General features: G+C 41.2%; 1 protein-coding gene across 2 annotated transcripts in view; it reads right to left on the bottom strand.

Annotated features, from left to right (window-relative positions):
- Window positions 1–17,861, bottom strand: part of TPPP (tubulin polymerization promoting protein) — a 70,989-nt gene that overhangs the window by 39,201 nt on the left and 13,927 nt on the right. Inside the window, exons 1-2 of one of the 2 annotated variants that reach the window (XM_063116424.1) lie at window positions 16,738–16,757; window positions 10,783–11,097 (exon numbers count right to left, since the gene is read on the bottom strand). In XM_063116424.1, the coding sequence (XP_062972494.1) occupies window positions 10,783–11,097; window positions 16,738–16,757 (335 nt within the window). Of the gene's footprint in view, window positions 1–10,782; window positions 11,098–16,737; window positions 16,758–17,861 lie in introns of those variants that run through there. The other variant, XM_063116433.1, reaches the window with a different exon arrangement.

Raw genomic sequence — 17,861 nt, 5'->3', positions numbered from 1 at the left:
GCACCAATTTTGCACTCGGTCAAGACAATAGTATAGGTCTGAGAAGAATGACAAATGGTAATTTCCTATAGTAGCTGCACATAATCTTATAGATGAGGGGCTGAATGTCACAGGAAAGCTGCACAAGAAAAAGAGGCAGCCAACATTGGATAATTTTATAGAGATGCTCTATTTATTATAACTAACTTCATTAGCATTCTGCTTTCTAATAAAAGGCTCAAATCCATAATCTGTGCTACATACAAACGTTTAGAAATTAAAACATCCTCCACCACCACTCCCAAATGTGAAAAAATAGATAATATAAATACCAAGAGATGAAAAGAGCCAACAAGAACACACACATTTTTTTAACCTGGCATCTGGGTGTTTTTCCCCCCATTCCTTCCTTAAAAAATATATTCCTAGAATCATATTATCTACCTCATTGAAGTCAATATGAAATCTCAAAGAGGAATGGTTTCATGTAACATTAACTCGGTGTCTTTCAACAACACAAGTCTGCCTTATCTATATATAGTATTTAAACTCTTCACCAATTAGTGTCTGTGCTGAAGTATGCAAAGACTGTTTCCTTGATGGTGTCCATCCTGTAACAAGATGCAATTAATAAGTTACACTGTACTCTTTTGGCAGAGGTTCCTCGCTACTTTCTTGTAATCATGTCCCAAACAGCTCCAAGGGTGCTGCTGATCTGTTGCTTGGTTAGCATTTTAACAAGCAAACATTTCCATTCCTGCGCTGTAACTCTACTCCCAGAATTTCTGCTTGCCTGGTATGTAGCTGCTGCAATCTAGTATCATGATTAATGGAGCCTCTCTGCGGTTGAAAGTAGTTTCTCGTCAACTTGGATCCACAAGATCACATTTTCTGAGCAAGAGTTACAACAATGGAAGCCATTTTGATCCACACCAGTCATCTCTACTCCCTTATCCTTGCTTTGAGCCTGAAATGTATTTGAAAAGAAGAAGCCAGCCATAGCTTCATTTCATCTATTTGTGCTGGCTTAACCACAAGGCAACAACAGTGGTATAAAGAAGGTGTGAAACTGGCAATCATTGCTACAGAGGTACAGTATAATATGAAGCCCCCACCTGATATTCTGAGCAATGCTGTATGTCCCTAAAATGTATTTATTTATTTACAACATTTGTATACCGCTCCATCTCTAACCAGATTCCGGAACGGTGAACAATGAAAGATAAAATGATACAAAGATAAAAACAATAAAACAAAATATTATAATTATTCCTTTTAAAACAGAGTGCCAATTAAATTGCGGCTGGCAGAATGGTAGTCAGGGAGGCTTTTCCTTGGGACTATCCATGGTTAGGATCTATTTATTTATTCATCCATAGACCATCTTTTAAGGCAATTTTGGAGAAGCTCTCAGGGGCTGCACTCTAGTGGCTGGTGAGGCCAAAGGCAAAAAAAGCAGGGCCAAAGGCAACAGGGAAGGACCAAAAATAAAACAAAAGTACTGGCATATTGTACCTTAAAGCCAATAACTAAGCCTTAGGAAAGACATTTCAGCCTCTTTGAATGGGGAAAAGGTGCACAAAAGCCAGGAAATTACCAAGTGGTTGGGGGGAAGAGGCCATGGAAATGAAATTAAATAGGGATAAATGCCAAGTTCTACACCTAGGAAAAAGAAACCTAATGTACAGTTACAAGATGGGGCATACTTGGCTCAACAATACTACAAGCGAGAATGATTTTGGAATTGTTGTGGATCAAACTGAGTATGAGCCAACAGTTTGATGTGGCTGCAAAAAAGCAAATGCTATTTGGGGCTGCATAAATAGATCTATAGCTTCCAAATCATGTAAGGTATTGGTTCTCCTCTATTCAGCACTGGTTAGGCCTCATCTTGAGTATTGTGTGCAGTTCTGGGCACCACATTTCAAGAAGGATGCAGACAAGCTGGAGGGGGTTCAGAGGAGGGCAACGAGGATGATCAGGGGTCTGGAAACAAAGCCCTATGAGGAGAGACTGAAAGAACTGGGCCTGTTTAGCCTGGAGAAGAGAAGACTGAGGAGAGACATGGGAGCATTCTTCAAGTACTTGAAAGGCTGTCAAAACAGAGGAGGGCCAGGATCTCTTTTCTAACATCCCAGAGTGCAGGACACGGAACAATGGGCTGAAGTTACAGGAAGACAGATTCCAGCTAAACATCAGGAAAAACTTCCAGACTGTTAGAGCAGTACAATAATGGAATCAATTACCTAGGCAGGTAGTGGGCTCTCCCACACTAAAGGCATTCAAGATGCAGCTGGACAGTCATCTGTCAGGGATGCTTTAAGGTGGATTCCTGCATTGAGCATAGGGTTGGACTCGATGGCCTCCACTATTCTATGATTCTTTGAGTGAGAGCATGACATCTGGGGAATTCCAGAGAGCCAGATTGAGACCCCTGGGCCTGAGGTTCTCCACACCTGTTCTAGGGTGAACCCTCCCAAGGTAACTTCAGAATATAAAAGCAGTAATATATTTCACAAGCATATTTATGTATTAATTACACTAATCACAAACATTCCATCCAGTAACAATAGTAATATGAGAAAAATAATAAATTGTAGCAGTCTCACATTGGGCTTGGGGACAGAGCATTAAGAAGAAAAAACAACAGGTATCAGACTGGCATTTCATAGTGCCCAGTTTCAGCTGGGAAAACTGATCACAAATTAACCAGCTGTCTGCTTCCTGTCCTCAGGCATGCAGCTCATTCAGGCCTGATTTATATGCACATGAAACAGCTTTGGATAACATGAACAACTGCACAAGAGCCTTTGCCTGACTCAGGTCAGCATGCCTAAATATCCCAGACACAGGCCAGAAGAGAATACAGACTCTCCAAAAGGCAGTCCACTTAGCGTCTGGCACAAAAGCCAAACTCTCTCAAGAGACACCCTGTGTTCTTTCATTTATCTATTAACTGTGTAGTCCAAGGCTAGCACGTTAAAGTAACTTCTCACGCTGTGCTTGTGGTAACTATTTCTAGATGGCATGCAATCACACAGAATCTCACACAGAATGATAACACACCATTCTATTGAATTTCTGTACAACTATTACACTTGTTGTAGCTAAATGAAAGCACACTGGCTGCATTCAGATGACACAATAGTCAACCCCATGTTAAGAGTCTACTTGATGGATTATTAGCGTGTCACATGTTACCCCAACGCAACATGCTAATTGTCATCCATGGAGTGGACTATTAACACAGGGTTAACTATTGTGTCATCCGAATGCAGCCAATGTGTTATCATTTAGCTACAACAAGTGTAGTAGTTGCACAAAAATTCAACAGAAATGGAACAGAGAACAGAGTGAAGGCAAAACTTCTCCCAGTTCCTGCATGGGAATAAATGCAATTAACTAACAGAAAGAAAGAGAAACTAAATTAAAGCAATGGCTTTGATCCTAAGGGATCATGTAAAATTACTAAACTGTATAGTTTGGAAACATCCTCAAATTCCCAAACACCAACAAATATATAACAACCTAACAAATAATAAAATATTTCTAAAACCTCCATAGATTATGTAAAGTGTTAAAAAAAAAAACACCAACGTATTTCAGACCAGTAAATCAGAGGTTGAATTATAAATTGCAAAAGAAATTAGGTTTTAAGAGAGCAATCAGACTTTTGTAAACCGCCCAGAGAGCTTCGGCTATGGGGTGATATATAAATGTAATAAATAAATAAATAACATAAGAAATAACACACTAAAAATTGAAATGCCTTTCCCAATGTCATTGGAAATGTCAAAAAGTAGCAGTCATTTGACATTGTAATATATCTGCTCCCATGGGGTCAAATGGGTCCCTTGAAAAAAACACCTAGTTTTTCAATATTCCAACATATATTAAGGGAATTTGAATCTCTTTGTTAGTTTATTAATTGTGAATAAAAAACCTCTCTCCAATACATCAAAATCCATTCTTTTCCATTTCCTTTGCTATATATTAGCATTAACACCTGTTGATGTTAATAGTCACTATTATGATCTTCTGGCACAGGGTCGCATCTGTCCCAATGCTGAATGCTCACCCCAAGTGCTTTGTAAAAAGGTTAACACTTTCTTTTGCAATTATTTTAAAGCTTGCATGCAATTTTTGCTATTTTTATTGGACTAAAATGAATGGCAATTGAAAAATGCTCACTCCTTACAAGTAATTGAAGTTTGAAACAATGTTATTTGGCACATATAACAGGTGGAGGGAACCCTTGCCAAAGTTCCATCTACACAGCTGTCAGGGACAATGGCCACATCTGGATTTCTTTTTCCACTGATTCACTGTAGCTATACAGCATGATTATCTACCTGACTTCAGGTAAGAGGTTTTCTAAGACACCTGTGTGACCTGTACAGTATTAACCAAGCTACAGCAGCTGCTTGGCATTTGAACTTATGGTGATTATGACATGGGTGGAACTTTCAGAAATCAAGGCAATGTAGATATTGTGAGAGCATTCCCTGGGAAAATAACCACTTCCCTCGGCCCCATAAAATGGTAATTATCCTTTTGATAGATTCTTTCCCTCAATTATCTAATTTTGGGTGTGGAGAGGCCTAAGTATATTTATAGTGTCTCTTAATGTTAGCAGTTTTTGATAGCAATCTGGTACAGAAACCCACATTAAAATGTAACACTTAGTAACATCACAAAAACTCATATACACACAAACAAATGTTTCTATGGAGACATCTATCTAAATAAATGCTCACAAGAGATCCAAGACATGATGTCATTCATGTGGCCATAGCAACATGCCAGTATGAGCAGCAATATTTGGATTTTTCAATCAAGTAATGACATTGTTGTAGCTAAACTTCGTGGCTGTATTTTTTAGTATCTTCCACCGTGGCTGTCGATTTGTAAAAAAACAAGTATTTTTATATAGTGGCTATTACTAGATCCAGCCAGCAATATGGCTTCTGGCATTTCTGCAGTATCGAATTCCCCAGAGCAGTTGCTGACCCTGATAAACAATGAAAATTTATATGCCCAAAGAAATATGTCAGAATGCTAGTCAGAGGTCCCTCACATCTATTCTTAGGAAATGTTGGGGGCTCCTTCCCACATTACAATAAAACACACACACAGGCTCAGTGGATTATCAGGATACACAGCTACATTTTGCTTCTTGTAGCAGGATTATTTCTCCCTTTCTAATTTCAGCCAGACTGCTTTCTTTCCAGTCTCCTGTCTCTAGAGGGCACAAGATTTAATAAATACATTTAATTTTCCCTTCGAGAACAAGTCACTTACCCCTCACAAAACAATCAAGCAATGTGAAGCTCCGGGTTGAAAGGAGAAAATAGTCAAACACAAAACACCTGCACCCACAAAATATCTCCACTGGAAACACACATATACAAAGCAGCTGTGAATGCAAGACATGTTGAAAGCATCCCTTAATGCACTAACACCACCACAAGTCGTTCTTCAGCCCCAACAGTGAGATGATATTTCTTGCAACCACGCTCAGAATTAAACAGGGGGAAATACTAGGCAGCATGTTTTGATGCAGGGTTGCATATATTCAACTGATCAAAATCTTGCAATCAAGTCATCCAAATGCTGGGCCAAGGAAAGCTTACTTCTGAAACCTGCCTTGAGTTATGCAAATTAAACATATTTGTGTATGTATATGCTTATTTGGTATTATTTATTCATCTTTTGGTCATCATGGGTGGAGCAAAAGAAACATGCACAACCATGAAGCTATTGTCCACTGGAAATGCTGTGTCACTTCCTTGCTTCTGAGACTTTAGTTCATGGGTGGGTGACTTGTAGTCCTCCAAATATTTTTGCCTACAACTCCCTTCAGCCCTAGCCAGCTTAGCCAATGGCGAGGGCTGATGAATATTGCAGGCCAAAACATTTGGAGGGCCACAAGTTGCCTGCCCCTGCTTTAGCCCATACAATTCTGTGTCCACCTTTGCAGCCTTAGGAACTAGAAACTTACGTTATCTTTAATGAAAGCTAAGATTTTCAGGATGTTGAATTCTGTGTTTAGTACTAAATTAACATCAGATACAAACTAGTGTTTGCATGATGCAACTGGGAAATTGCAGAATACTAGTCAAAATATAAATAAGGCAATCTTAAACACACTTATTAGAGATTAACTCCAATTGTATATAATGGTACTTCCAAGTAAGAAAGCAAAAGATCAGATGTAACGCCCATTTACAAAATACGTGAGTAAAAATTAAATACTTTTGGGTTAGAATGTTTTCAGCCAGCCCTCTCTTCTCCCTGCTGCACACACCAAGTATTTTCATTCTGTATGTCATGTATCATCATTGACCCCAGTTCCCTGCTAAGTATCATTTGTAAACCTCCTTCTCCTTCCAGCCCTTGCTATGCCTTGAGATCCTTCACAGAGAGAGGTGTCTATGACATATCCAAGGAGGACTTTGCCTAGAATTTTAGTCAGTGGGATGAAAGAAGACAACTTGATATAATATATATATGAAGCTCCAAGCAGCAGGACTGTTGACAGTTAACTGGTCCCTCTTCATTTTTATGATTGTCTTCATTTCTGCTAATAGAACTAGTTCCATCTCAGGGATGAACCAATCATTATTAAATTGACAACTGTTGCCCAGCTTACTCTCTCTTGCATCATCCTAGTCACCCATTTCTCCTTCCACCAAAAAAACCCCAGGAAACTGTTCCTGGGTTTTAGCTATATTGTTAGTTAAGGGAAAGGAAATGATGTAAATTTATACTGCATTTTCTTACAATGGATGGAGGAAGTTAGTTAATGGGGTACTAAATGGTATAGTATTAAAGCACGTAACCTCAATCTGTTGATCTCTACAGTCTGTTATTTTAATAGTTTCTGGAGACTGCTTAATCCAGGCTGCTGACATCTGCCAAAAACAATCCAGAGAAGGATAGCAACGTAATTCTACTACTTACTACACACTGGGTGACAAGAGGATGGGCAGGAACAAAACATAGCAAAAACAAAACAAGAGAGAGCTAAAAGAACCATGTTGATGCAGCACTTACTGGATTGTACCACTTCACACTGGAAATAAGAATAACATATTTGAATGCTCCTTCATGTAAAAAGGCCCTGCACATAGAAAACGAGCATGTCAAGGAATAATTTGCTAGTTTTCTAAATTTAATGACTTTTCTCATAGAGGAATATTTTTTAAAAAGAGAAAATACCATCGTGGAAGGGGACATTGCATGTGAACTCATAGTTTTCAACATCTAACTAATATACACTATGTTATAACAAAATGGTATAATGCTATGAAAGGAAACATATTCACCTTGACAGAACAATGCTATGAAAGGAAATATATTCACCTTCACTGAACCTTTCCCAATCAAAAAATAATAATGGTAACTGTTAAGAAAAGGTGAATGAGGATGGAGAAGCAGAAACAATTAGAAAATGTTTGAAAGTTGATTCAATTATGCTTTGTAAATTATCTGTATTACTTCATATTTGTATGAGTCAATGAATTCTCAGGATCATAGGATATTTTCTACGCAGCCAAAACAGCACCTTTATACTGCATACTGACAAAATGTTTGTAAATTGATAGGCCAAATCATGCCCACCTAGCTGTGCGCATCTATCAGGAAATTAAACCTCAGACATATTCATGTTGGACAACAGGAAAGACACCCATAGCTTTCCAAACACTTCTGGTACTGTCAGGTAAGTGTGCATATAGGACTACAGTCTTAGAGCGTGGGTGTTGCAGGACTTTTTTTCTGACTAAGCATGAATAGGATTGAACAACTAAAAAGGCACTCCCAATTAATTGGATAGCAATACACATGCATACACATAAATTAATACAAGTAAATATAAAGATTGTGAATGGCAGACACCTTTAAAAATATTTTTTCTTCTCCCAGGCGCAGGAGGAATGCCTCTTCTATGATAGCTGCTACAACATTCTTAAAACAATGGAAGCAGGCTTCTTGCTTAAGACCTACTGATTTATCCATACGCAATTTTATGAAAATGTATCAACTAAAACTCATACTGTTCTTACTGTTTTACTTTAACCAACTAAGATTGCTTCAATTGGATGATAGTCTAGCAGAGAATTCTTGGTTTTGTTTTGGGAAGCATTAAGAAACCAGTGATCTGAAATGGTACAGTCCATTCTATCATCTCATTCTGCTTCATAGGAAGCTGCTTTATACTCCATCTACCTCAGTAAAGTTTACTTTGGGAAGTCATTTCACCTCACCTGCTTACCTGATCCTATAACTGGAGATGCCAGGGATTGAACCTGAGGCCTTCTGCATGCAACCAAGAGCTCTATCAGTTACATTCCCATCTGGGCACTGACTAAAGTGAGGCCTGGGCAGGATCTACACTACTGCTTTAAAGCGCTTTATAACAGTTTTGACAACTGTTGGGGCCCAGGACACATTACATATACACTTGTCAAAACTGTTATAAAGTGCTTTAAAGCAGTAGTGTAGATCCGGCCCTGCTCATCTTCAGCAAGGTTGCTGCATCACAGGGCTGGCCCAAGCCATTTTGCTGGCTGAGGCAGACAAGATGGCACCTCCTCTCTGTTCCAATGTACAAAAGCCGACTGGACCGGCAGTTGAATCTTAGTTCAAACACTGCTGGTGAGGAATGGTGTATTCCACCACACCTGACGCAGCAGGCTAGTTGTGGGGGCAGGCATTATAGGCTGTGTAGCATACTCAACAATGTCTCCAACAAGAGCTGGAGAATCCAGAAGGAACAGCCGGAAGTCACTGCTGCCCTCCAGGCATCTTTCACCTGAGGCAATCAACTCACTCTATCTAATGGTAGGGCTGGCCTTGCTGCATCCTTTGGTCTTAGTACCAAATAGCCCATTTAGAATGAGGTAAGGAGGGTTTTTTTGGGCATCCCTTAATCTTTGAAGTATCAGTTAGCAAAGCTGAGGCGTGTCTACACGAAGGGTTTGCCACAGGGTGGTTTCACAGTAGCATCACATCATCTACATGACGTAGCGGCCATTGCGAAGCCATCCAGGGCAAACCCTGGAAACCCCACTCCCCAAAAGTCAGGCACTTATCCCAACTTTTTGGGCAGTGAAGCCCATGGCACCCCCTGATTGGTCGCCATGGGCGACCCTGGGCCTGTAAAAGTAAAACAAACAAACAAAAGTAAAACAAACAAAAAAGGGAGGGCGAGGAACAGGCAGCCAGAGGGAGGAGAGGAGAGGTGGTTTGCCCTGAGTCCCTGCCCCCCCTCCTTACATCCTCCCTCTGGCGGCCCATTCCTCCCCCACATTTCTTTTTCTTTTTCTTATCAGTATCTGTGCAGCTGCAGAGACACAGATAATTAAAAAAATTAAAAAGGGGGGAGGAACAGCACTGTTCCTCTCCTTCCCCACCCCCCTTTTGTTTTGTTTTTACTTTTAAAGACAGGGAAAGTTCACACTTGTGTTCCTCCCCATGCAGATGTCGGGAAGGAACACAAGTGCGGGCACAAGGCGCCAAAGCGCCGCCATAAAGATGGGGGCCTGGTCTCTGGCATTCTTTCTCTTTTTGAGAAAGGTCCAAATATGTACTATTCTGCAAAAATGAGGCTCTAAGGCATTAACAGAAGGGTACAGTTACCAGATGATTCACATCTACCTTGAAACAAGCTAGTCTTTCTCCCACAGTTTACACAGTTATCTTCTCACAGGAAAAGTAATGTTTTTCCTCAAATGACACACTAACAATGCATTTTAGTCTGAAAAGTGTTGCTTGTGAATGTTGTTAATTCAGGATAGGAATGAAGTGATATAAAAATGACCTGGACATTCATACAACCTAGCCCAATAGTCTTCAACTTTTTGAGATCTGAGAAGTAGATATTAATTATTCCTAATCTGCAATATAAGAGCCCACTTTAAGTTTGTTAACATATATGTCAACCTTTTCTCCCCCACCTCTCTCTAGCTCTATTCACTCCCCCCCCTTCAAAAAAACTCCAATCATAGGGGGTTGGGAGAAGCTGGGATACACTCATTGGACCCTCCCCCTCCGATGCATCTGACAACCTGTCCTGAGGCTTTCCACATGTTTTGGATGAACTTCTGCAGCGGGGTGCTTGCTGTACTCATATAGTAAAGGGAATCGGGCTCCAGTTTACAAATGGGCATGGTGTAGCTGGTGCAATGGTTTTATTAGAATGTAAGCCTATGCGGCAGGGTCTTGCTATTTACTGTTTTACTCTGTACAGCACCATGTACAGAGTTGGTGCTATATAAATAAATAAATAAATAAATAATAATAATAATAATAATTAGGTCGAGACACAAACCATTTCTAAGTCATAAATCACCAGCTGAAGAACAATGATTTACTCTTGCTAATGTTAAGTTGACATCTGAATTGTAGACCTGGAAAACTCAGAAACCAATTTAATGGTCTCTTGTTCCAAAAAAAGCCCTTGTTTGCTCCCTTTAGTATGTATCCCTCCTGAGCCTGAAACAACTACGTTCATGAGGACAATGTTCATGATGGAAACATGAAGAGATGGAACTGGAATGGATGTAGATCATATATTGTACCTATTATTTCTCTCAAAGAGACTTGCAGCATTGCAAACATCAGTGGCAGAAAATGTAAAACAGCCTTCTTTAACCGGGTGCCCTCCAGATGCATTAGGCTACAATTCCCAGCATTCCTCAGTCAGGAGCCGCTGGAAATTGCAGTCCAGCACATCTGAAGGGCTCCAGGTTGGAGAAAGCTGATGTACAATAAGTCTAAAGGAGCAGATGGAAACATTACTTGATTTTGCTGAAGACAATGTCAACATCCGTGAGAGTCACATTCTTGCTATCGATCACGTGACAGTCCTTACACAACTTGGACCAGTTTTTCCCATGCATCTCTTTTCCTGTGGCTCGTGTGTCCCCATGGATGGCAAATTTCCTGAAAGCGTCTTCTAGAGCGCTTAGCTCATGCCCACTGGCCCCTTCATGGGAGCTGTTTGACTCACAGGACAACCTTTTGGCAGCTTTTTCTTTTGAGGGATCTGCAGGAGACTTTGAAGGCGTTTTGATCGCATGTTTGCTGGGCTTGCTTGTGTTGTCAGCCATTGTGCTAAAAAGAAGAATTGAGAAGAGGTAATTGATTCTCTGTAGGCCACAGCTTGTATTAAAAAAATATTCAGTTTGTATTCATAAATGTCAATGCTCTAACTTTGGTCTTTTAAGAAAATAAACCAAATAGACAACATCTTTTTTAAAAAAAATTGTTAAGCTGTGTGTCCTTTAAACTGAAATGTGCTCATTCCCACAGATTTTCAACATCATTGCTAAGCACTTAAAAGTTGCAGGAGCCAGGCCTCACAGGACACAAATCCGTGTAACATCTGCATATTATCTTATATCTATATATATAAATATAAGAATAATTAATCTTGATTTATTTAAATTTCACAGTAGATTCAGGGGTAGAGCTCCATGGGCCCAGGCCTATAAATATCCCAGTGACTCGTAGGAGTGAATGAGGTCTAGTCTACACATGCAGCAGAATGACATAGTAGAGGGGACTGCATCAATTCAGATTGCTGGTGAATGATACCATTATTGAGTGCTCCACTGCTCAAAAAATTCCCTGCCAGAAGAAAACTAGCATATCAGGAAGAAAATTTTCTAGACCACAATGCTCCCTGCTGTGCTACTTTTCTACTTCTGGCATTTCCCCCCAATATAGAGATTTTTTTTAAAAAAAAAATGCATTCCACCCCCACCCAATGAAGTGGCACAGCCCACTCCACTTCAGTCCTACCTCATTCCGCTGCACTTGTAGACTAAGCCTATGGCCTGGTTCAGACAACACGCTAAACCATGCTGCTTAACCACAAAAAGGTTACGGCATTCCCTTAACCATTTTGTGGTTAAGCAGCATAGTTTAGCGTGTTGCCTGAACCAGGCCTCAGCCATCACAGGTCACACAACACAGACAGAAGTTTCATATCAACTCAGATGCAATGCTTTTAAATGGAGGCGTAAGATCACTCATTCAACTGCCAGTCATAACATTATTATTATTATTATTATTATTATTTATTTATATAGCACCATCAATGTACATGGTGCTGTACAGATAACACAGTAAATAGCAAGACCCTGCCGCATAGGTTTACAATCTAATAAGTTGTAGTAAACAATAAAGAGGGAAGGAGAATGCAAACAGGCACAGGGAAGTGTAAACAGGCACCGGGTAGGGTGAAGCTAACAGTATAGAGTCAGAACAAACTCAATATTTGAAGGCTATAGGGAAAAGAAAAGTTTTTAGCTGAGTTTTAAAAGCAGTGATTGAGTTTGTAGTTCTCAAGTGTTCTGGAAGAGCGTTCCAGGCGTAAGGGGCAGCAGAAGAAAAAGGACGAAGCCGAGTAAGGGAAGTGGAGGTCCTTGGGCAGGCGAGAAGCATGGCATCAGAGGAGCGGAGAGCCCGAGCGGGGTGATAGTGTGAGATGAGAGAGGAGAGATAGGCAGGAGCTAGACCGTGAAGAGCTTTGAAGGTCAGCAGGAGAAGTTTATATTGGATTCTGGAGTGAATTGGAAGCCAATGAAGAGATTTCAGAAGTGGAGTGACATGGTCAGAGCGGCGGGCCAGGAAGATGATCTTAGCGGCAGAGTGGTGGACAGAGACCAGCGGACTGATGTGAGACGAAGGAAGGCCAGAGAGAAGAAGGTTGCAGTAGTCCAGCCGAGAGATAACCAGTGCGTGAACGAGAGTCTTGGCAGAAGAGACAGACAAAAATGGTCGAATCCTGGCAATATTATATAGGAAGAAACGACAGGATTTAGCTACTGCCTCGATGTGAGGAGTAAAGGAGAGCGAGGAGTCAAATATAAAGCCAAGACTACGAGCTTCCTTGACCGGAGTAAGCGTGACATCGTTGACAGTAAGAGAGAATGAGAGGTGAGGAGAAGGTTTAGGAGGAAAAACAAGCAATTCAGTCTTTGCCATGTTAAGTTTCAAACGACGATGAAGCAGCCAGGCTGAGATATCTGAAAGACATGCCGAGATACAATCGTGAACATCTGGAGAAAGTTCCGGAGATGAAAGATATAATTGTGTATCATCGGCATACAGGTGATATTGGAGGCCGTGAGATTGAATAAGCTTGCCCAAGGGCAGCATGTATAGAGAGAACAACAACGGGCCAAGCACCGAGCCTTGCGGAACCCCAACTGAAAGGGGAAAAGAGGAGGATGAGCTGCCGTTAGCCGACACGCTGAAAGAGCGACCCTCTAGATAGGAGGCGAACCTAACATGTCAAGAGACCAAGCAATGTATGCGTGAATCAGATCTAAGAATGCTGTTGAGGGTTCATTCTGAGCTTCACTCATGTATGTAGTAGTTTAGAAAACAGGAATCTTCTTAAAAACTGAATTATAGATTTGTATTCCCTTTCAATGAACAGAAGCAATCTTACGTAGGGGGGCGAACCAGGCATGGCAGTGCAAGCAGTGGCATATGGAAAAGAACAGGAGAGAGATCTGTGCAGAGCCAGCTGAAGCATGTCCAAGGAATGGAAGGGGAATCCCTGCTCTATTTCTGTTTGCTCCAAGGGTGTTGTTCACCCTGCTTGCTCTCTCGCTCTCTACCCCCACACACACACACAGAGCTCCAAACACAAGGGCTACAGCAATAAGAGGTGCAGTAGCCTCAGCAGCAGCGGTGTTGGATGTGTGAGAATCACCTCTGCACTTGACAATGGCACCGACTGGATCTGCGGATGTGACCACGGCAGTCATCCAAATCCACAAAACCTGTTCACAAGCTATATAGAAAATAAAAACTTCTTAAATCAAATTATTCCCACAAGTATCTGAGCAATGCTCAGATCACCATCTGTGAGCTTGATGTAATTTATTTTTTTAAGACAGCCTGGCAAATAAATCCACAAGCATTACTAGCCTACGAAAATGCTTCCTAGCTAGCCCACCGGCACATACCTCCATTCCTTTTAGGCTAAATCTGACTAATAAGGAGCAACTAGGTTCTATACAGCTTCCAAATCTGGAGGCAGTTCTCACGTGCCAAGTGGCTATTTACAGGAAGGTTCTCCTGACAATCAAGGCGAACACCAGAGAAGAGGCAAATGTTTACAGCAAATCTCACATTCGCAGGTTAGGAACACAGATAGTCATGGTGGCAGGCAACTTTTTTAAAAACCATGAATCAGACCTCCTTTGATAGTCTCTGCTGACTGGCAGTAGCTCTCCAGAACCTCGGGCAGAGATATTTCCCAATCCTGGCACCACCTGAGGTTTTTAACTGGAGTTGCCAGGGTTCAAAGCTGGAACTTTTCACTTGTAAATCAGCTGAGCTTTGAGCCTAAATTCAAGGCAACCAATATTCAAGTTTGAGACTTGGCACTACGTTGAAGAATCTAGACAAGACAGAGGCAATGCTAGTGGAGAATCCCAATACTCTGTTAGTGGAGAATCTGCTAGTGGAGAATCCCAATAGTCTGTTACAATTGTGATAGATACAGTGATTTCCCCATCCAAACAAGTTCAGAGCTTAGGCTTGCTTCTAGATCCTGCCTCCCTCCTGGATAGGCAGGTAGCAACTATATCAGTTGCATAAACTCTGCTCTTTTTCAAGTAATCAGAATGGCCAGCTTTGAAAAGAATGTTGCTTTGCACATTCCCTCTCAATTCTTAGGATAAGAGGTAGAGTGCCCTTCGTAGCAATATATACTGAAGAAATATAATGTTGAATGTCCTCCCAAGCTACCTAGCCAGATCAACCTTGCAATTAAATCCACAATTTCATATGCGTCCGACCACACATGGACAACATTTACGGCACAAAGTGGGACATCTCTCCACTGAAAACCTACAAGAGGCGTTCTTGAACTGTAGTGCATGACCCAGGGGAGGGGGAGAAGGTGTTCAAGACCCATAGGGCATGAAGCTCCAGGGAGGAGAAAGAATCTACAGCAAGCAGATCCACTTTTCTCCAAGAGCAGAGGATTTCAGGGGCTAGGAGAAACAGTTTTCACCAAACTCTAAAAGCTCCTACGTGATCCCCTGAATGCAATCTTCACTTACCACAAGCATCCAGGCGAGTGGCTACTTACAAAACTGAGACACAGACTGGCCCCATTTCTCCGCTGCAGACAAACAGAGCAGTGCATTGAACTGATGTCACACTAAACAAGGGGTTCACAGCTACCATCATAAGCACACTTACTAGGGAATAAGTCCTGGTAGATAAGGGATTTGCTTCTGAGCAAAGGTATTTAGGGCTGCTCTGTGAGAATCTTGAAACCGTTCTACGGCTCCAAGGATATGCCCTAAACCAGTGCCACTGGAGAACTGAAGAACAACTACATCATCTTCAGGGAAGCCACTGATATACATTTAGCCATCATACTTAGTAGGGATCAGCTTTATAACAGCAAGCATTGCAACATTTCTAACAGCTATTTTTTAAAAAAACACCCTGCCACAAATCCCCAGCCTCTTTGAAAATAAAAGCCATCATCTGTGCTAAACTCCTTCTGTATGCCCACTGCCAATAAAACATGGGTGTTTTGATGTTTGTTTTTTTAAAAATTGGTTTATTATGTTTATAAGTTGCATGCAATTTTTTTAGTATTTGTAAAGTAGTGTACTTTGTTCACCTTTCCAATTTCCCTGATGCATCTACAGTGGCTTGGGTCGCATGCAATGACAATCTAGGATTTTTGCTTTTACACCCAGGGTTGTCGTGAACAAGACAGCATGCTAGTCACCATGGCTCGATAGCTCCTGCTGCTAACAGGAGCAGTTAAACAACCTAGGATTAGCGTGATGTCTGGAGCTTGAATTCTGACTTGCTTTTCCCCTAACAAGCCAGAGATGGAACCCAGGGTTAAAAAAGAAAAAAGAAAAGAAAAAGAAGAGCTGTAGCTGCTAGATACGTATTTAAAGTAATATCTATTTTGGCCTTGAGTGGCAAGGAAAAGGCTCTCCTCTGGACATGCTCTTCTTTATTCTTACTTCACATATTTTTAGAACCGAGTTTAGCACTGAAAGGGGGGTAGGCTGTTGAGTCCTGGCAATGTCTGTGGTAGCCAGTTACAGTTACATGTCTTTTTATTGATACATTGTAAGCCGCTCCGAGAGCCTTTTGGCTGAGGTGCGGGATAAAAAATACTCTAAATAAATAAATAAATAAAATAAGAAGTGCCATGCTGGATCAGACCAAGGGCCTATCTAATCACGCACTCTGTTCACAGTGGACAACCAGCTGTCAACCAGGGACCAACAAAGGGTGCAACAGCACTCTTCCACCCATGTTCCCCAGCAACTGGTGCTCACAGGCTTACTGCCTTGGATCCTGGAGGTAGCACATAGCCATCAGGACTAGTAGCCATGGATAGCCTTCTCCTCCAGGAATTTATCCAACTCCCCTTTTAAAGCCATCCAAATTGGTGGCCGTCACTACATTTTGTGGTAGTGAATTCCATAATGTAACTATGCGCTGTGTGAAGAAGTCCTGGCTTTTATTTGTCCTGAATCTCCCACCAATCAGTTTCATGGGATGACCCCATCGGGTTCTAGTATTTTGAGAGAGGGAGAAAAATGTCTTTCAATGACCAAACAATGAGCCCAGGTTTCCTATAGTAAACCATGTTTTCAACGTCAATATTCTAAAACAAACACCACCCATCACAGGCCCAAAAGTCATCCTAATGCACAAGGGTATGAATCTCCTGTTGTCCCCTCTCACCTAAAAACCTTCCAAAGCATTCTGTCCAAGCATCAGATGATACCTCTCAGGTGAAAGGTTTCCATTTTAGAGCATCCACTGCACAGTCAGGATTACAATGGAAGTCTTGTTTTCAGCATGAACTGGTTTCAAGGACAATCCACTCTGTCAACAGCTCAAGTACAGAGATCATGTCAGGACAGATAAGGGTGGAAGTGAGTAAAAGAGGGTGAGGGGAAGGGGTACAATCTACTTATTCTATTAGCTGTACAACAGATACTTGTTACAGCCAGGGTTCATCAAGCACAATGTAACAGGCTGAGAGTGTAGTCATTTACTGTCAAACAATTTTCTCCCCCACTATTCACCAACTGACAAAGCACCAGTTTTAATTTTTGCTTTTCTACTAACCAAGACTCTCAAAAGCCTTGCAACGTTACATAAAGAGAAATACAGTATAATAAAATCAAAATACAAACCATTAAAGCAATACAAAGCGATAAAAAAGAAAAATGCACAACTTAAAAACAACAGCAAGACCAATGCACATTACGAAAGCCGGAGGCAAGATCCTGTATACTAACAGTGAACTCATTGGAGTGTGGATTCTTATTTAGGCAAAACAGCATCATCCATGCGCAATGTGGCAGTATCAACAGGCTCAGGGATATTCTGAGGATTGTGGAAATAAATACATAAAGTATTTATTTTATTTTTTAAAAAAAAATTAGCGAAAAGGGGGGAAATTGGATCAACCCAATAAGAAACGAGCAGGCTCAGTGACCAAGTGTCAGTTTGGGGGTGGAGAGACAGAAAACTGTGGCAGGGGGGTGGGGTACATCATACTATAACACTTGTTTAAAACTGTCAGCTCTTAGAGGTTTAAACTACAAAGGCCTGGCAGAAAAGAAATGTCTTCAGTTCCGTCTAAAAAGTCTCCAGTTGTGGTTTTAGCAAATCTTTCAGGGGTGGGGGTGAGATTTCCTAGAAGCCCCCCCCCCCCTCATAATAAACACCATTTTTGGAACAGGCCCCAATTGTGCCTGAGATGCTGGCACCCAAGTTATATTCTCATTCACAACTCACAGGGAGGAAAGCGAATATAGAGGAAGGGGCTCTCCATGGTGTCCTGGTCCCAAGAGACA

This window comes from Elgaria multicarinata, chromosome 1, assembly GCF_023053635.1.
Source record: "Elgaria multicarinata webbii isolate HBS135686 ecotype San Diego chromosome 1, rElgMul1.1.pri, whole genome shotgun sequence".
Taxonomy (NCBI): Eukaryota; Metazoa; Chordata; class Lepidosauria; order Squamata; family Anguidae; genus Elgaria; species Elgaria multicarinata.
This window is presented reverse-complemented; position numbering and strand designations above follow the sequence as displayed.